The sequence below is a fragment of the Aulostomus chinensis genome, chromosome 15 (assembly GCF_037954235.1).
Source record: "Aulostomus chinensis isolate RoL2024-O1b breed Wild chromosome 15, RoL_Achi_v1.0, whole genome shotgun sequence".
In the NCBI taxonomy this organism is placed as follows: Eukaryota; Metazoa; Chordata; class Actinopteri; order Syngnathiformes; family Aulostomidae; genus Aulostomus; species Aulostomus chinensis.
In genome coordinates this window covers 483,478-504,685 of record NC_141334.1, presented here as the reverse complement: position 1 = coordinate 504,685, position 21,208 = coordinate 483,478, and the positions used below count along the sequence as shown (strand labels likewise).

Below are 21,208 nucleotides of genomic sequence, written 5' to 3'. Positions count from 1 at the left end.
CGTTTTGATAGTAATCAGAAATCCTTTATTAATCCATAGCGGGAAATGGTTGGATTGCAGGCCTCCATTTCTCAGTCAAGATAAATAAGGAGGAAGTAACCTATGGAAGATATAGATAAAAAATGATCAATAGAAATGAAAGACTACTTCAAAAATAGAATTACAAACAATATATAATAAAGAAAAAAAAAGAAAAATCAACCAGATAAGGAGGTATCTTTGTACAAATTTCCAGCAGTAAAGAAGATATTTACCATTTACTAGTTTCCACCTGTGTTGAATCTTTTATGGCTCTTGATTGTGCTTTGTGGAGGACATGGTTCAGTTGCAATGTGGTCAATTTGAGGTGGATTCAAAGATTTAATTCCCACATCTCGCAGGAGAATTTTGATAACTCACGCCTGTAAAAGTACTGACGTCACTCCAAATTTTGGTGACGCTGCGAGCAGGGTTCGAACCTGCGCGGGGAAACCCCATTGGATTTCAAGTCCAACGCCTTAACCACTCGGCCATCGCAGCATGCGTCATAACCGCCAAGTGTTTAAAAAGTTAATCATGCCAACTGACGGGGCACCTGTGGTGACGTGTCTTCAAATGGTTCGAACGCGACATTAACTCCACGAACACTGATACCTCGTTTCCTGTTCATGCACAAATAATCTCCCGCCACCCAGTTTCCACCCGCTCGCGTGTCTGGTCTCGATTCGAAAAGCGACACAGAAACATGAGTTTTGATGTGTTTCAGGAGTTTTACTACATTTTGATGAGGGTCGATTCGTAAACCCGCAATACAAGAAACATGATGAATGCAGATGCGGCTTCAGAGGTCTGAGGGTGGAGGAGCCCACGCAGTCTCTGAGTTCCCGCGTCCATCATCAGGTAAGGTTCCGCCGAACCGCGCCGGCGATGTGGGTCGATGCCCAGGGTACACGGCAGGAGTTGGTCCCTCTGGTACAGCCGCAGGTTTCCACCTCTATAAATACCTGTTCAGACCCCCTTGCAGTCAACGTGTGGGGATGTAGCTCAGTGGTAGAGCGCATGCTTCGCATGTATGAGGCCCCGGGTTCAATCCCCGGCATCTCCACTTTTTGTAGTTCACTCGAGCTTCCTCAGCCGTCCATCATGTGACGTAAAGGCATTTTTCAAACAACACTCGTACGTGGTGACGTCGCTATCTCGTTTCTTCGGCCAATCGGCAGCCTCAGCTTCTGTGAAAATGTGGTTCCACTGGGGCTCGAACCCAGGACCTTCTGCGTGTAAAGCAGACGTGATAACCGCTACACTATGGAACCGACAATGACTGTGCGGCCACCAAGACTTGTTAAATCATACAGCTTCGGCAGGGTTACTGATCAAGTATTAAAATCGCCCGCGTCTCCCTCCGCACACCCTCCTGGACCAGCAAGTCCCGATCAGCCCGATCCGGCTTCTTAACCCCAGGACGACTGGCATTCATCCCTGGAAAGTCGTATCATTTAGTTTACAGCTCAAATGAGTGGGCCGTGAAAATGCTGAAGTGGCTGCGCGCTAACAGCTGCTGTTGGCTCGTCAGTTCGGTTTCTGAGGTGTTCAGGACGACATTTGCAAAATTCCTTTGAGATGACACAGGTGGAGGAGGCTTTATTACATGATAACACTGATCACGCGTGAGTACAGACTTCTGATCCCAGCTCCTCATCCCGCAGCATCACTGAGTTACATGCTACAGACAGATGTGAGTACATGACATTGGACAACAGGCCCGTCTCCTTCATGTTGACGCCATGAGCTCCTGCGAGACGATAGCGATGAATCCACAGGAGGAGAGGTTCCTTGGAGCTTCTGTGTGGAGCAGCAGAGACCTTCCTGGTGTCCCGTTTCCTTCTGTCAAAGACCTCGACCGCTCAGGGCGGAATTTACACTGCAGTGGCTTAGATATAAATATATAGATATCTTTAAATATATCTATATCTATATGTAGATAGATAGATATATCTATGGATATCTATAGATACAGATATATCTATATATATATATATCTGTATCTATATATCTATAGATATCTATAGATACAGATATATCTATATATATATCTGTATCTATATATCTATAGATATCTATAGATACAGATATATCTATATATATATATCTGTATCTATATATCTATAGATATCTATAGATAGATATATCTATAGATATCTATAGATACAGATATATCTATATAGATATATCTGTATCTATATATCTATAGATATCTATAGAGATATATCTGTCTATAGATATATAGATATAGATATATCTATATAGATATATCTATATCTATGTAGATATATCTGTATCTATAGATATCTATAGATATCTATAGATACAGATATATCTATATAGATATATCTATAGATATATAGATATCTATAGATATAGATATCTATATATCTATATCTATAGATATATAGATATAGATATATCTATATATATAGATATAGATATATCTATATATATAGATATATCTATATATATAGATATAGATATATCTATAGATATAGATATAGATATAAAATGATAATAATAATAGTAATAATAATAATAATAATAGTGCTAACAACATCTCTCAGTGAGCTTCTCACTTGAACAGCTGATGAGGATCCTCCAATGTGGTCCAGGGCCCAATCAGGACACATTGGCGTACACGGAACTGAGGGGGTGTGGCCACATGCGGCCGAGACCACCTCAGAAAATGGTTTCAGTGATCAGCTCATGACAGATCCTGATACAAGGTGTGAACAGGACCTGTGAGTCAGAACTGCACCCATCTCTCCTGGTTCCGTCCTCCTAGCAGACAGGATCCACCACCAGAATTTTGCATTCCCTCTTGGCAATCTTGTCTAGCGACAGCAGCGATTTGTCCTGCGGCGGCAAGTAGAGCGGGCGGCCCACCGGAGAGCCCACCGGGGGGGTGATGGCTCGCCGCTCCATGGCACTGCCTGTCCTGAAACGTGCGCACACACACACACACACACACACACACACACACACACACACACACAGAGTCAAATTCCGAGCTGTTTTAAACCTCTCCAAACAAAAACTGACCGCCCGAATCAGCTGATTGTGGTTTCCATGACTGGAAGACGAGTCTCTACACTTCCTGGTTATCCAGGACCTGTGGGAAGTGGGAACCCTGAACGTCAAACATCTGGGAAGTTTGTCTGTTGTAACTTCATCACTCAAATGTACAGGCTAATCTCTAGCTGCCAGGCTAGCTGTGAGCATCTCATTCTCAAGCAAGTAACCAGCATTTGTTGCTTACTCATGCATTCCCACCACAAGCTACTGAATTTCCAGGCTAGGTGCTAACATTCCGAGACCAGCACTCCAAGGATAATCCCGAGCATTCGTATAACACATTTCATTTCTAGTGTGGGCTACCAACAAGCACTCCTGCCATGATCAACAGCATTCCTGGGCTAGCTGCTAGCGCTCTTAGACTAGCAGTACATGTGTGTCTCCAGGTGCATCTGTGTTTCAAACTCCTGCAAATCTGCTGAGTGGCATCACTCTGGCTACTGCGTGGTTGTACCTCATGATGTGAGAGCGAGGCTGCTGGTGGGAGAAGGACTGGGATCGACCCAGACTGGCCTGGTGTCGGTCCAGCAGGTCCCGTACCGCCGGGCTGGACGGGCTGTTTTTCCCTGAGTGGTGATGGGAGAGTAAGACAGGTTTAAGTCCTCCACCAACTCAGTGAAGCTCAACATGGAGGCGACGCCACACTGAGCAAAATGATGGTGTTTCTTTTTTATTATTTTGAAAATTATGGACAACGAGAAGTCAGGGTCATTTTTTATTTTGAAACATAAAATATGAATCTTTGTGATTAGGTCGCATTGTTCTTCATGACTAAAACCAGAACAAAGAGAAGCTGAGTTCTTACGTGAGAGCGGCCGGGCGTCAGGCGGCGGGTTGGCCACTGAGGCGGTGAACTGGAGCTTCAGCTTCATGTGTTGACTCAGCTGGAGAGAGAGAGAACGCGAGTGATGAGTCTGAGGTTTGCCTGCGAACCGGCATTCAGAGGATGGACGTGTTTGAAGGAGGAGTCTCTGGGAGGAGCAGCAGTCTGACTGCAGTCCTGAACTACTCAGCTATGCAAAGTCATTCGGTTTGCGCTTTTGTTGTTTGAGGTAGCTTTTTTGTTCTTTACAGCTTCCAAACAAACCTCAGTCATTCAATTTTCGCGATTTTCAGCCTCCATGATCTTGTCCAAGTTTCCTGCATGCATAGTTAATTGTTCAAGAGACTTTAGGGTTTCAGCAGGTTTCCTCGTCGCCTGCTGCTCATCTGATCCCGTCATCTCGGTTACATGGGTAACGGACGGTTCGCCATCCTGCCACTGGCCTGGTTCCTCTCTGGACCCTGACTGAGTCAAATCCCCCACCAGAAGCGTGTGCTATCATTCTCATGCTGCCGCTCCACAGGACCCTCCTTCAACTGATGCTCGTGAGTGGCTTCTCAAGGCTAGTCGGTATCGACACACGCGCTGTTACCACGGCAACTTCATCAATGCAGAGCCGATTGGTCGGAGCCAACAGTACCTCGTACAGTCCTGGTCTGAGGATCTGGAAGGCCACGCTGAAAGACAGGGTGCTGCCTTTACGACAGTGTCCCAGGTTACTCAGAGGGGTGTGACAGACCACAGCCGCCAGCATCGCATCCTCACCCTGCCCACGACCTACACACACACACACACACACACACGCACACACACACACACGCACACACACACACACAGACACACACACAAACGCACGCACGCACGCACACACACACACAGACACACACGCACAGACACACACACACACACACAAACACAGACACACACGCACGCAGTCACACACACACGGACACATGCACGCACACACACGCACACACACACACGCACGCACACACACAAGCACACATAGGCACAGACACACACGCACACACACACACCACACAGACACACACGCACAAACACACACACAGACACACGCACGCACGCACACAGACACACACACATGCACGCACAGACACACACACGCACAAACACACACATACAGACACAGACACACACGCACGCACAGACACACACACACAGTCACACACACACACAGACACACATGCACAAACACAGACACACATGCAAGCACACACACACGCACACAGACACACACACACAGACACACATGCACACGCACAGACACAGACACGCGCACACACAGACACACACGCACACAAACGCACACAGACACACATATGCACAAACACACACACAGACACACGCACACAGACACACACATGCACAAACACACGCACATAGACACACACGCACGCACAGACACACACACACTCATAAACACACACACAGACACACACGCACGCACAAACACGCAGACACACACTCACACAGACGCACACGCACACAGACACATGCACACAGACACACACACACGCACAAACACACACACAGACACACACACACGCACAAACACACACACAGACACACACGCACACACACACACAGACACGCACACACACAGACGCACACGCACACACACACAGACACATGCACGCAGACACACACACACGCACAAACACACACACAGACACACATGCACAGACAGACACACACGCGCACACACAGACACACACATGCACAGACACACGCACACACACACGCACAGACATACACATGCACAGACACACACACGCACACAGACACACAGGCACACAGACGCACACACACAGACACGCACACGCACGCACAGACACACAAACACACACAGACACACGCACACGCGCACACATGCACAGACACACACATGCACAGACACGCACGCACAGACACACGCACACAGACACATGCACAGACACACACGCGCACACAGACACACACATGGACAGACACACACGCACACACACACGCACACGTACACACACGCACACAGACGCATAGACACACACACAGACACACGCACAGACATACACGCACGCACAGACACACAAACACACACACAGACACACACACGCACGCAGACACACACACGCACAAACACACACACAGACACACACGCACGCACAGACACGCACACACAGACACATGCACGCAGACACACACACACACGCACAAACACACACACAGACACACATGCACAGACAGACACACACACACGCACACAATGACACACACATGCACAGACACACACATGCACAGACACACACGCACACACACACACACGCACACATACACACACGCACACAGTCGCATAGACACACACACAGACACACGCACACAGACACACACAGACACACACGTACACAGATGCACAAACACACACACACAGACACATGCACGCAGACACACACACATGCACAAACACACACACAGACACACATGCACAGACAGACACACACACGCGCACACACAGACACACACATGCACAGACACACGCACACACACACACAGACACACACATGCACAGACACACACGCACACACACACGCACGCACAGACACACAGGCACACAGACGCACACACACAGACACGCACACGCACGCACAGACACACAAACACACACACAGACACACACGCACAGACACACACATGCACACACACACATACACACACATGCACAGACACACACGCACACACACACATGCACACATACACACACGCACACAGACGCATAGACACACACACACGCACAAACACACACACAGACGCACGCACACACACACCCATGCACACACACAGACACACACACAGACACACACGCACGCACAGACACACAAACACACACACACAGACACACGCACGCACAAACGCACACACACACACAGACACACACGCACACACACACACACGCACACCCATGCACACACAGACACACACGCACACACACATGCAGACACACACGCACACACACACGCAGACACACGCACAGACACACACGCACAGACACACGCGCACACACACAGACACACACGCACAGACACACGCGCACAGACACACACACACACACACACACACACCTGTTAATGGAGCAGTGGAGGGGTCTCACCCAGGTAGCAGAGAATATTCCCACCTTGGCCACAAAACCTTGTGATGATGTCAACATGTTTTAATCTAAAAAGTTCAAAGGGTGTTGAATCATTTAAAATTGTTTTCACATGAACTGCAACTTCCTGTGAGCGTTCTTCAGGATGTTGAATATTTGATCAATAATCTATTTCTTCTACCAATACTAAGATTCTTTTGAGAGGTTTCGAGTGTCGCCGTCCCTCAGAGGAGCAGCGGTGTTCTCTGAACAATCGCATCACGACAGCGACTCAGCAACACCAACACTGGATCTGCATCGAGAACACGCGCTCGCCAGGAGCGGCCACAGAGGAAACCGTCTCAAGTCTGAAAGGTGGATAATCAGAACTGACCCTCTGGAGTCCAGACCAGCCGAACCGCCAGGAAGTCCTGCAGATTGTTGAGCAGAACATATTTGACCTTGAAGTGCTCCTTGACCTGGACGGTGCTCGGGCAGCTGGCTGTCATCACGAACCTGGGACGGTCCAGACGGATACTTGGCAGCCTGAAGGGAGCAGGACAGTCAAGGAGGCGTCCCAGGCAGCAAGGTAAGACTTTTCCAGACTGATCCTGGACCATTTTATTAGTTCCAGCGATGGTCACCAACACGCTGGCCCTCTTTCATCAAGCAAATGGACAGGAAACGGCATGCGATCGTTCCACCGCATGTATCAACATGGATGTGGTCAGATCTCACGGCAGTTCTGGGATGGCGTGCTGAGTCTGGCCTGACGGTGCAGCGCAGTCGACCTGCTGTCGTCTGAAGGCAGTTGTGAGGTCATCTAAGGACCCGCGTATCAATTTCAATATGGTGAAGTAGATCAGTAACAGCTTATAGCGGTCAGGACACGTGACAGGAGGGAGGGGTCACCTCCTCGCTGACATTGTTGTACACACATGATGGTGATACAAGATGCTGCAGGTCTGTGGGGGGTGTCAGTGACCGGCCTGGGGGGTTCTGATGCTCACTGGGCTGCCTCTGTGACCCCCCTCAGCCACGCCCCTCTGACTCTCTAACAATCACCTATCAAAGACAATCATCATTAATCAATTTAATGTCAAAACAGTTGCTTGCGTTTGATGACATCATCCCCTGGACCACATAACAGGGAGTTTGTGTTCCCGCCTCCTTTTGTTTCACCCTCAGTCCCTCAAATCGAAGTTGTTGGTTCTGCTGATCAGCTGACGTGAAGGTTCCGGTCGTAAGATCAGAAAAGTTCTTCTCGGACGGATTATGTCCCTGCGTGTTGTGATGATGAGACAGTCAACGCGTGAGACATTGAGCGCCGGTAACTACACCTGTGAGCCATTGAGCGCTGGTCACTACACGTGAGCCATTGAGCGCCGGTCCCTACACGTGAGACATTGAGCGCCGGTCCCTACACGTGAGACATTGAGCGCCGGTCCCTACACGTGAGCCATTGAGCGCCGGTCACTACACGTGTGCCATTGAGCGCCGGTCCCTACACGTGAGACATTGAGCGCCGGTCACTACACCTGTGAGACATTGAGCGCCGGTCACTACACCTGTGAGACATTAAGCGCCGGTCCCTACACGTGAGACATTGAGCGCCAGTCCCTGCATGTGAGACATTGAGCGCCAGTCCCTGCACGTGAGACATTGAGCGCCGGTCCCTGCACGTGAGACATTGAGCGCCGAACCCCACACGTGAGCCATTGAGCGCCGGTCCCTACACGTGATAGACGTTGAGTTGTCTGCTCTGATTGTTGGGGCGCACCTGTAGTGGGTGTAGATACAGTTGGTGAAAGGCATCTTGGGAGTCGACCACTGCAGCACAGCAACTAAGGGAACCTCCAGGCCCTACAAGTACACAAAATAATTACAATAAGGGTTGTTACACACACAGATGAAGTACAGGAGGGAACTCAGTGCAGTCATAAACCAAACATCCACCCAAGTAGTTGTAAGATGAGGTGGGTAAACCTGGACCAGCACCTGAGGGACCAGCAGCTCTGATTCTCAAATGACCTTTAATGACCTCCACCAACTGATGTAGAACTGAACCTCCATCATCCACCAGTCTGGTGTTTACAGGTGGATCTGATGTAGAACTGAACCTCCATCATCCACCGGTCTGGTGTTTACAGGTGGATCTGATGTAGAACTGAACCTCCAACATCCACCGGTCTGGTGTTTACTGGTGGATCTGACGTAGACCTGAACCTCCAACATCCACCGGTCTGGTGTTTACTGGTGGATCTGACGTAGAACTGAACCTCCAACATCCACCGGTCTGGTGTTTACAGGTGGATCTGATGTAGAACTGAACCTCCAACATCCACCGGTCTGGTGTTTACTGGTGGATCTGACGTAGACCTGAACCTCCAACATCCACCGGTCTGGTGTTTACTGGTGGATCTGATGTAGAACTGAACCTCCACCATCCTGGTGTTTACTGGTGGATCTGATGTAGAACTGAACCTCCAACATCCACCAGTCTGGTGTTTACTGGTGGATCTGATGTAGAACTGAACCTCCACCATCCACCGGTCTGGTGTTTACTGGTGGATCTGATGTAGAACTGAACCTCCATCATCCACCAGTCTGGTGTTTACAGGTGGATCTGATGTAGAACTGAACCTCCATCATCCACCGATCTGGTGTTTACAGGTGGATCTGATGTAGAACTGAACCTCCAACATCCACCGGTCTGGTGTTTACTGGTGGATCTGACGTAGACCTGAACCTCCAACATCCACCGGTCTGGTGTTTACAGGTGGATCTGATGTAGAACTGAACCTCCAACATCCACCGGTCTGGTGTTTACTGGTGGATCTGACGTAGACCTGAACCTCCAACATCCACCGGTCTGGTGTTTACTGGTGGATCTGACGTAGAACTGAACCTCCACCATCCACCGGTCTGGTGTTTACTGGTGGATCTGACGTAGACCTGAACCTCCAACATCCACCGGTCTGGTGTTTCCTGGTGGATCTGACGTAGAAGTACATGTTAGAATATCTTTCACACTTCTTTCTTTTCAAGTACTCAGTAACAGAAGTCTTCTGCTCACAAAGCTGTTCTTCCCTCCATTATTTCTTTGTGATTCTAGAATGCAGGAATATCCAGCCACGTATATTTAGCTTGACGCTAATGGAGACTGATAGCTAACGGCAGCTAAAACTGCCCAGAAACTCTCCAGCTGGTCTGGTGTAATCCAGGTCTGCTGGACGACCCGTGATCCACCAACCCTAACAACCTCTCTATGTACCAACATCGCTGCTGGGCTGCATAAGAAGACCTCTCTGCAGACACAATCCTGAACACCAGAAGACACCATTCCTCCCGAAACCCTCAGCTCCTTAAATCCTTCTGGACCCCCAACTACAACTTGCTGCTCCTGTCCTGCTGCGTTGGACCCTCAGGATCAGGACCAGACTCCCAGAGCTCAACATGATGAACAGGGTGCTGGAGTGCGAGGTGGTGGTCGGGCCTAGCAAGGGGTTCTGGCTTCTTCCTCGACATGAGCAGTGGTCAGGAGACAGTCCCCCATCAGGCTATAATCCTCTTGAGTTGTGAAATGGACTGAAGAGCCTCCGGTTCAGTGTAGTGACATGAAAGGGACGTAGTCGGGGTGTTGGCCCACCACCGGCTCCTGACACCAGGGACCATTCCTGCTCCATTGAGATGTTCCTACTAATAACATGCAGAGATCAACATCCAGGAGTCAGGCAGGAGCCCCTGACCCATCAAGGTCGTACTTCCTGGTTCCATGCCAGGCAGCTGGTTCTACGCCTGTTGAAGCAGGCGGGTGGTTTGGTTGTAACCCACTTTCTGACTTGAGTGGAAGCGCAGTGTGAAGATGTTTTACTGACTCAGGTCCAACACTGATAACTTAGTCTAGTTTTAGGACTTTGTGACAACACATTGCGTTCACGCCCCTCTAGCCAGTGGGGCTTTTTGTGTGTAACTGGATTCAACTTGTGTTGCTGTTGTCAACTCTTTTAGCCTTTAGCTTGTCATTTTCATTGGAGCAGTGACAGACGACCTTTCACTCAACATGTACATCAGTTGTTTTGATTTTTAACTCTCTGCAAAACTTGGCTCGATTGTTACTGGTTGTCTCGATAAAAACAGTTTTATTTATGACTCACATACTTTTATTTTTTGCTTTCAATAAACACATCAACTTTTTAGCAAAGTCTCTGATTGTGTGCCATAACCAGAGACGGAGGCCTCCTGGGAGTGGAGACCCACGCTTGTTTGCTTAGCACAACGAATGGTAGTGGGTGGGAAATGTTAGCATACCTCAGTGTCCCATTGGCTTTTGGCCAACGCAACCCATGGCCATGTTAACTTCTGAGTTGGGCGTTTCAGTGCCTCATCACCTCATCACCATGACAACCTCCTCCATCTCCAGCCTCCCAGCAGAAGCAGACTCAAGGATGCAAAGCATGCAAACGTCCTTCCAGATATTAAACTGAGCTCCATGAACCTCATCACTCAAACTCACGACAGCCACACAAACAAGAACGCACCTCACTGGACTCGTCCTGCGGCATGTCGTTCAGGTGCAGCTGGAACAGGAAGTCCTGCTCCTCCAAAGCACTGAGCATGCTGGGAAAGTGGCAAGCCGGGTTGTCCACCCTGCAGAAAGACGTCATGCTGACTTCACCTGACTGGTGGCTGGAGAAGAGACGCATCCGATCAGTTAGACAGTCAGAGGAAAAAACACTCCCACAAAAACCAGAACCAGAGAGCAGGATGACTTCTGAACTGCTACCAGATCTGAGTTCCAGCAGCAGAGAAACCCCGAGCTTCAGTCTGGTGGACGCGGTCGGGTCTCACTTATCAGACAGCGCACCAGGACCAATGGAGTCAACACCCTCGTGAGACAGAGACCGGGGTTAAAGGTCAAGACTCCAGCTCAACCGAACCACTTCTACCTCCACCGCATCTGTCTGACAGCTAGGAGGCTGATTTTCAACAACATGGTGGAGGGGCGGAGTCGGATTCAGTTTCAGGTCCAATGAGGTGTAGCGGCACCTGTTTGTTTACCGTGGTGATGTCCTCCCCCTAGTGGGTCCACCAGACCCCCTCATATGTGGTAAAAAAAAAAAAACCCTCAAAACTTGGTTACTGTGAAGACTGAGTGGTTACCATGGTGAGGAGGTGGCCATGTTTGATATCTGACCAAGGAACAGGAAGCTGCAGTGACTGGAGTCACATGGACGACGTCTTTGATGAAGACGCTTGACACTCAATAGAAGGAGTTGATTGTGTCAGCTCTATGTTGGGGTTTAACCCTCCAGGACGGTTTGATGGAAACGGCCACGGAACAACATACAACAGAAGGTAACATACAAAATGCAACATAGCAGAACATGACACGGAAACATGCATGTCGCCTTCACACGAACACGAGTGTACTCACCACACGTTGTCCACCAGCAGCACGGAACCATCCGGCATCATGGGAAGGTAGGAGGCATTGAGGTTGGGCAAGATCCGGACATCTCGAACACTCAGCTCCTCCTGAGAGGATTCGTTCAGCACTGCCGCATCGGAGAGGAAGAACAAACGTTCCCTCACTAGTTTCCTATGTGTGGCGTGAATGAGTCACTGCAACGGAACACAGGCAAGTTCTCTATCTGTTTTCCCCGCTACAAATAAGAAACGTGTGTGAATATAAGAGCGCATGTATCGAAAAGAAGGAGGACATTTTGTGTTTCCACAGCTTCGGGTGATGGTAAATCACCTGGTTTTTAAGGCTTTTAAGGACGAAACCTACAGACGTGTGGAGGTCCAGATGTTCACACGGACCTACAAATCAAGTTGAAGTCCTGTCTATGCCTGCTCGTATTCACTCTTCTCTTCATATCTGTGTTTTGTCACGAGAGACAAAACGTGTCCTCACTGAGGCAAAGGTTGTGTTCGTCCCTGATCAAAGCTGCTCTGAGAAAGTTCCGGAATCCCTCCTGACTGCTGTCCGTTGCAGGCAGTGGCAGACGACCTCCTACCTTTGAGGACAGCCAGGTGTCTCCCAGCGACGGTCATCTGCTTACAGCGGACGGAGGGAGGTGGCAGGACGGTCAGGGTGGTGCTGACTGCGGACGAGACGGGTGGAGTGTTAAAGCAGGCCAGTGGGCGACCCTGTCAGAACTTGACGTCCATCATGTTACATTGTGTCAACTGTTTACTACCACAGAAGAAGAATTAATGTCTCTGGGTTTCCGCAAACATACAAAATAACACAATAAAGCATTTGAACCTGGACTCCCTGAACAGCAGGATTTAAAAAAGCATCATTTAAAAGAATCAGAAGAAGGTAACCGTCCTTATTAAGGGCACAACTTATTCAAGGGCAGTATTTTGTGTGCGCGTGTGTGTGTGTGTGTGTGTGTGTGGGGGGGTTACCTTGAGCCTTGAAGGTGTTGAGGTCGTGTCTGAAGGTGTGTGTTGGTTCACGTTGCTGCAGGACACTCAGATAGCCGAGCTCCTGCACCTCCGCCTTCTCCGCCTCCCTCTTCCACACAGTGACCATCACCTGCACACACACACACACACACACACACACACACACACACACACACACACACACACACACACACACAGAGAACTGGTGTAAGTAACTTAATTGCAATGATCTAAATGCTACACCTCCACTGTGGATTCCAGCTCAAAGGAAAGATTTGATTGGCTAACAGATCTGAAGCTCTGGATGGAGGAAACCCTCAGTGACAGTGAAGACAAGTGAACCAAGATGGACGGACGCCCGTCCTCCTGACCTTGACTTTCAGGGTGCTGACGGGGAGTTTGTCCAGAGACACGGTGAGAGGGAAGATCACCTCGTCCGTCAGGACCACCGGTTCGTCCAGAGGAGACTGACATGGACGAGAAACCACCAGCAGCTCAAAGATCAGGACAAAGATTACTGGCAAATACAGTCAAGGACTAGTAATTCCTACTTCTAAGGCATCCGGCTCTGCCAAAGAACAAATACTTTTACTGTCACTGGACAATCCAATGAACAGCCGGAGCATCAGCACCGCTCTACCTGAACAGGTGCCCTGTGGAACTCCCTCGCCGCTGTCCCAGAGGAGTTATGAATGAGCAGCGGCTTGCAGTCCCTGAAGCTCCGACACCGCGAGTCCACCCTGCTGCCCAGCGCTGCGATGGCGGCCTCTGCCGCTGCAATGTAGTCCTCCTCGCCCTCCTCGTTGGCTTCGTCCCCGCTGCTCTGGTAGTCGTGGTGCTGCTGGCTGCCCCGGTGGCGGTTGCTTTCTCCTGGACTCACGCTGGCCACCGCGCAGAGGGAGCCGGCCAGCTCCCTCCAGGCCCGGCTGCTGGCCGGCTCTGTCCCGAAACCTGATGTGGTGGCATCAGCGCCCCCTGCTGGACAACACAAGAGGCACTTGAGGTTATTCTTGCTGCTCCTCTGGTAGCCAGACCAGGCCTGGCTCCAGGGGCCGGGAGCACACTGGTCCAGGCTGGAATTCCAGTGACCCAATCAGGGTCCTTGACTGTAGTGACACAGGCGACTAAGCTGGGGGGGGGGGGGGGGGGGGTGACGACACAACAGTGGCGGCCGAGCTGAGAAGCTGTGGGTGGACTTGGGCGGGTGCTTCAGTACCAACCTGGACCCTGATCTCTTTGCACATTCAGCACATCGAAGCCATTTGCACATGAATCAAACGAGTCATTCAGACGTTTCTCTCCTCCGCCGTTCTTCCTCTGGTGTGTTTGCTCCACTCGTAGGTTCTCATGAGTGGCGAGTGGCGCTGCCACCTGGGACCTCCTCCTCTTTAGCTGTGTGACAGAATTCATACACCACTGTTCATTGACGTCGCACTGGTTCCATGAGACTGTGTCGGTTCACGCAAGCTGACGTGGTCAGTGACGTGGTCAGTGACGTGGTCAGTGACGTGGTCAGTGACGTGGTCAGTGACGTGGAACGCTGCCATGGTTACGGATGAGGACGCACTCCTGCGACACCCATTGGAGGAAACGGCAGCAGAGAGCCTGTTCAGACTGTAAGATGCCATGAAACCGAACGAAGCGCAGTTTTCACTGAGCAGTTTGACTCTGGAGGACTGTGGTTGGGCTCAGTGGTGTCAATCATCTCGGAGATCGCAATTCACAGAGGCGGAGCGACAAGCAGGATGAGTGATGTCACAAACATTGAGGAAGTTGGTCCTGGTGATATTCAGCAGTCTCACGTGGGCCTTGGAAGCCTCGGGAGACATCTTTGTTGCCTGGACTGTTCATGAGGGAGGTGACTGGGTCCCTGCGCTTCAATGTGGTCATCGCGCTGCTTTTGCCTGCAAAAACCACATCTGACTGACTCGCGGGGCGGCTGAGTGTTTTTGAGGGCTGAACCGCGTGGAGCTGGTTTGTTGTTTGGACCAGAGGCCAAATACTGGTTATCAGCTACAGCATCCAAGACAAACCGTAGCACACACACATACACACACACATACACACGCGCGCATACACACACACAAACACTCATGCGGCGCACAACTGACCCATCATCACACACTCAGACATTTATCTAAAAATTATATTAAACCAAATGGTAACCCTGCACTGGAAATTCTGCTAGCAATGTTTTTCCCTTTTTTTTTCTTTTCTCCTCTCTGTTGTTGTTGTTACTTTTTCTTTGTTTGTTTGTTTTTTTCTGCTATTGTTGTTCTTGTTTTTGTCTTCCCTGTCCTGTCCCTGTTCTCTCTCTCTGTCCTCTCCTGTCCTCAGTCCAGTAGCTTCACCAATGAACCAACACCATTCCTAATAAAGTTAAACACAGATGGTGACAGGAGGAGTTGATCAGGTTCCTCCTTTGCAGAGTAAAACTGCTTCAGAACAACAAGGCACCAGGAACATGGATGCTGCTGAACAGGACAGGGGAAAAAAATACTGGTTATCAGTGACCAGCGAGGACCGTGTGCATCTGCAGAGAAAATAAAATCCTGGTGTGAAAGTTCTGAATTTTGAAATGTTTAAGCAAGTTGCTTCCTCAGGCTGAGCCGGCAGGAGGTTTTTAAACCGATTTTATCAGCAATCAAAAGACAAAACAGAGCTCTGATTCGTCCCGGTTGCTCAGCTTTGATCGGAACTTCTGACCCATTTTCTGCTGAGTCAAGATGAGGTGGTTTGGTTCCAGCCCTGATGGGTCCAGTACTCAGTGAAACTGGAAGCCTGGTCCGGTCTACGACCCTGAATGAAGCTGCACTGAAGGTCAGAGGTCATGTGGCCTTTGTCATCTTATTTATCATGTCAATGTGTTGTCAACAAAAATATTTTAAGATGAGTTTTGGATGACAAAGACAATTATTATTAATATAATTGTTACTGTCACTGTCCATCCATGCATTTTCTATAAGGTCAAGGGTCGCGGGGGTGGAGCCTATCCCAGCTGACATCTGGCGGGGGGCGGGGTTCACCTGGACGGTCGCCACTCCTATTATTGTTCTGATGAATGATTGTTGATGTTTAGCTGGATATGAATATGAACGGATCCCCCCCCCCCCCCACACACACACACACACACACACACACACACATACACTCACCGGGGCCCTGCTCGGTCGGCGTCGCCCTGGCGTCTCTGCAGCGCAGCACCAAGAGGAACCGGACGGTCTCCCCCAGGTACAGGTGGCTCCGGCGGGGCAGAGTGCGGTACCGGGCCGGGTCCGAAAGGTCCGTGATGGGAACCGCGGGGAAATACATGAAATACTCGCATTGAGACTCCATCATCTGCACCATGGAAACGGGTGGAGGAGGATGGAGCGTCGACACGTCCAGGCTAGAACAATAAAGCTCGCACTTCCGTTTTCCACTTTCAAAACAAAAGCATCGAGGCGGGCTCAGCAGTACCACTGCGCCCCTTAGCGGCCATGTCCCGGTACCACACCGCCACACAGAGCCGTGACCTGGGAGGAGGAGGTGGGGACGGAACCGAGCCTCTACAGGCCGGTTAAAGAAAAGCATCCTCAGGTTCTACATCCACAGAGGGAAGCTGATTGGTTCGAGTGGAGGCGTTGGTTCCATGGCTGCTGCAGGTTCCAGGCCCAGTTTCTGCAAAACGAAGCATGGCGGACTTCACTAATTTATTAGGTGTCTCTGCCGAACCGCAGTCCGGCCAGCAGGTCGTTGACAGGTCACATTTCTCCTGGAACGGGCAGGCCCGCCCTGTTCACACACATCACGTGACTGTTTACCGGCTGAAGGTATGTCGTCCCGGGGGGGCAGGACAGCAGCAGCTGGTGTTTCTCAAACAGAGCACGTCACGCCCCCGTGTGGGGTTCAGGTCACTGTAGAAAATAGTTTTCCTGCCTTTCCAACAGACCTGCATTTCTAAGGAGCCGCTGAGCCTGTTTGGTCCCAGGTTGGTACCTCCTCCTGCGTGCAGCACAGCAGAAAACTACTTAAACCAATAAAAAAGTCTAACAAACAAAAAAATCTGTACAAAGCATATCTTGAAAAACAAAACCCGCATTTTTGTCCCAAACCACAAAGCGTCAGGAGTCAATTTGGCTGTGGACTGCGCAGGCGTGTCTTTTCTATTTGCGTTGGGGTCTCAAGTGACGGCTGATTTCTCCAGAGCGAAGGTTGTTTGTTCTGGGCCTGGAATCCCTAAACTGCCTCAATCCCCCGATAACCAATTTAGAGACATTAAATATTCAGCCCTGTCTAACTGATGCTTTCAGTAAATACTTACTTCATTAATCATTCCTGTGGGTTTTTGTCTGGAATTTTAATGGAGATGGGAGGATGTACAGGTCCGTGGAGACGAAGTATGGCAAAGTTAACAAGTGAAAACAAGAACAAAGTACAGACAGAAAACATCAAACCTCAAGTTGGAACATAAAGTTGAAGCGGGTTTGAACTCTGTTTGTCTCACGCAAAGAAAGTGGGGCCTGTGAGCGCCAATAAGCAGGTAATGGGATCTTTCCATGTAAACTATGGCGGGTTCGAGCGCGGGACGCCCCGGGACGACCGACCCAGCATCTGAGATTAATCATTAAGAAGCTTGTCAATCACTTGCAATTTAGTGGATCAAAGGAGGCGATGTACTGCGTGGTGTAGTGCGATATTTAATTAGTTTGAGGAGACAAATGAAGAAACAGCAACACTCGTCCAGAGTCACATGACTCCGGCTGTCAATCAGCTGTGGCGCCCACCAGCGGTCACATGAGCACTAACCCAGGTGAAGGTGATGAAAGCTTGTCACATCCATCCATCCACCCTCCATACTGCTTTTTCTATAGCTACCAAATACTGTATACAACCCCAATATACTACACTCCAGTACTACGTTGACGGGATGAGGACAGCGCTTGTACTGTTGAACGTGATGCAGAAGAAAAAAGCAACAGAAGGGCAGTTCTCCTTACGGGAACGGGACCCATCAGCTTTGTTCGGGGCTTGAACCGGGTCAGGGAAACCGACACGGACGCAGGTGTATGTTGTGAGAAAGAGGAACTACAGACAGGAGGCACCGCCTGATGGTGTTTGTAACTCCTCCTCCTGATTTTCCTCAGATACGCGCCACGTCCATGTTGGAGGGCGCACGGACGCAACGATCCCTTTGCTTTCATATACAATCAATAAACAATCGTATCTCCTGCAGGGTCATGTGACCCAGGAGTGAACGCTAAATAAACCCTTTCCCATTACAAAGACAAAGACAGAAGTTAGCAGTATTTTAGCCGGCGAGGAGGGTTCGGCTGCTACTGGAATCTGGTACTGAAGAGGAGGGAGACAGATTCTGGCCTGGCTGTGGAACACCTGACCGGTTTTCCACTCTTGTAAGGATCCGACAAGGAGCCTGGCAGTATGGCCTTTACATGTTTTTGCAAATTGCCAGAGGGGCGATGACCAAGTCCTGTTCAAGAGGCTGGGGGGGATCCTGATCCTGATCCTTGTTCTGTGGTTCTCAGCAGGAAAACCATCGATAGTCCGCTTCAGGTAGAGAAGGTCTTCACCCAAGTGAAGGAGTTCAAGTCTACCGGCGTCCTTGGTCCTTTCCCTGTTCGCGTCCTCCAACTGGGCTGATGGAGTTTGAAGGTATTTTTTGGTCGTTGTGGTTCATTATCTGTGGGCGCCGTGGCTCAGGGGTAGAGCGGCCGTCTAGCAACCCAAGGGTCGCTGGTTCGATCCTCGACCCCGGTGACCGTGTCCAAGTGTCCTTGAGCAAGATACTGAACCCATAATTGCTCCTGATGAGTAGGCTGGCGCCTTGCATGGCAGCTCCACCATCAGTGAGTGAGGGGGGGAAACGGGTGAATGAGACGATGCTGTTGAGAGCCGCTGAGGTAGAAGAGCGCTCTATAAAACTGAGTCCATTATGGCATTATTTGGTTTTACAAATTGCGAGCTTGACCCTCCGTTTCCACCAGGCTCGGCTGCTTTGTTGACTTGTTCAGATTCCGCTGGTTTGGTCGTTGCCTCTTGATCGATGTGTTTCAATCCCCCACACTTGGAGTCTGTGTTTATATTGGGCCTGCAAATGGTGTTTTATTTTGAAAACTGACCAGATACATTGTGCCATCCATGTGGAGATTTCCTGTCTGGCTCCATCTGCTCCCTTTAGGCTGTCGCACACTTCAACTGCCCTTTTCATTTGGTTCCATTTGACTCATTTTGGGACCTTGTGGGAGTTCATTTACAAGGCTGATCTGATCACATGGACATCACGTGTTACCAGTCGACAACCGTTCTGAGGTCACTGTCACATGATCGGGGTGTTAGACAAGGCTTATATATGTAATGTGAGGGTGGGCAAATCCTGCAGAGCAGCTCTGCTGACATGGGACCGCCCCCTGTTTGTCTGCTGTCCACAGGTGACGGTCCTTGGGTGGTTCCAGCTTTGATGAGACTCCACATCAAATTAATTCTGTTTATTGTTCTGAGAACCTAACAGAGTTGTTTCCTTTGTATTTGTGTGTATGTGGATTGCGATCCTCATGTTCGTACGCATCGTGTCTTCTGTGCGCCTCTGAGATGTCGTCTCCAGCTCCAGCTCCAGCTCGGACCAACAGGACCGCTGGACTGGGAATCTCAGAGCGAGTGGTGCTGTCCAGTCTGACCACGCTGCCATGCTTCGTATTGTTCGTCTTCAACGGGGTCATGTTGTTCACTCTGAGGAGTAAGCAGGTGTTCCGTCCTCACGCTCCGTTCTTCTCTGTAACCTCCTTTTGGCAGACATTGCCCAGCTGGGACTGGGCCAGTTCCTGTACCTGCTGTCTACCAGCAGAACAAGGCTGTCCTATCCTGCATGTGGGGCTCTTGTCATGATGGCCAATCTCACAAATGAAGTGTCTCCTCTCACACTGACGGTGATGTCTCTGGAGAGGTACTCAGCTGTGTGCTCCCCGCTGAGACATGCTACCATCGCCACCATCAGAAACACCGCGCCGGCTCTCAGTGTTTGGACCTTTGGTTCACTGAATGTTCTGGTTCGAGTTCTGCTGCTGGTACAGTTCCATTTCGTGAGCTGGAGTCTGCAGATGGCCAACCTCTGCAGCACGTGTCATGTTTCTTGTGCCAGTATCTCATCGTTATGACAAAGCCTACATGGTTCTTCTGTTTGTACGTGCATGCCTGGCCATCGTTGCTACTTATGTTGGTGCGATAGCAGCAGCCAGGTCGGCCTGCGCAGACTGAGCTTTGGCGCACAAAGCTCGTGAGACTCTCCTGCTGCAACTGGTGCGGCTCGGCCTCAGTCTCTCCTCAACTCTTTTCAATTCTTTAATTGCTGTCATTGTAAAACACCTAACAAGGGTTGCTTTCATACGCATCCAGAATGTGTTGTACATTTTTATATTCATTCTCCCCAGATGGCGGAGTTGTCTCATCGACGGGTTCAGAGACCAAACCCTCAGACCCGCCTTCGTCTACCGTCTCTGCTGTCGGCTGAAACTCTCGGTTGTTCCAGCGAAAGCGGACAACTCTTGCTGAGATGTGATTTCAAATTCTATCAAAGCGTGACAAGGGTTTAGTTTTCATGTGTCATGTTCCAGGGCTCTTCTCTGCAGGGTTCTGTCTCAAGGATAATGAGGAGTGCATGTATCCAATTAATGGTGGAGGTCAAATGATCTTCTTCATGATCTTCATTTTTAATATGACACTTTCTCTCTGGAGCAGCGTCATGAGGT

At 49.9% G+C, this 21,208-nt stretch overlaps 1 protein-coding gene, 3 non-coding genes and 1 pseudogene across 5 annotated transcripts; 2 read left to right on the top strand and 3 right to left on the bottom strand.

Moving 5' to 3' along the window:
• Positions 1-437: 437 nt before the first annotated feature.
• trnas-uga (transfer RNA serine (anticodon UGA)) lies at positions 438-519 on the bottom strand. Its single transcript has one exon. It is a non-coding gene; the product is annotated as a tRNA-Ser (tRNA).
• A 493-nt stretch (positions 520-1,012) lies between these two features.
• Positions 1,013-1,084, top strand: trnaa-cgc (transfer RNA alanine (anticodon CGC)). Its single transcript has one exon. It is a non-coding gene; the product is annotated as a tRNA-Ala (tRNA).
• Positions 1,085-1,219: 135 nt separating this feature from the next.
• trnav-uac (transfer RNA valine (anticodon UAC)) lies at positions 1,220-1,292 on the bottom strand. Its single transcript has one exon. It is a non-coding gene; the product is annotated as a tRNA-Val (tRNA).
• A 1,246-nt stretch (positions 1,293-2,538) lies between these two features.
• Positions 2,539-17,255, bottom strand: LOC147248077 (trafficking protein particle complex subunit 14-like). Of its 2 annotated transcripts, none has more exons than XM_086227317.1 (13): positions 16,622-17,255; positions 14,107-14,441; positions 13,838-13,933; positions 13,467-13,596; positions 13,070-13,156; positions 12,484-12,604; positions 11,588-11,735; positions 8,827-8,909; positions 7,441-7,592; positions 4,566-4,702; positions 3,908-3,986; positions 3,557-3,668; positions 2,539-2,965 (listed from the first exon to the last, which is right to left on the bottom strand). In XM_086227317.1, exons 1-13 carry the CDS (start codon positions 17,037-17,039, stop codon positions 2,809-2,811), a joined length of 2,055 nt encoding a protein of 684 aa, XP_086083443.1. In that variant the 5' UTR covers positions 17,040-17,255; the 3' UTR covers positions 2,539-2,808. The 2 variants fall into 2 exon arrangements, with proteins under 2 accessions (XP_086083443.1, XP_086083442.1); XM_086227316.1 differs by having other exon boundaries at positions 14,107-14,444; positions 16,622-17,254.
• Positions 17,256-20,054: 2,799 nt separating this feature from the next.
• On the top strand, positions 20,055-21,011 carry LOC147248076 (odorant receptor 131-2-like; annotated as a pseudogene).
• The last annotated feature ends 197 nt before the right edge of the window (positions 21,012-21,208 follow it).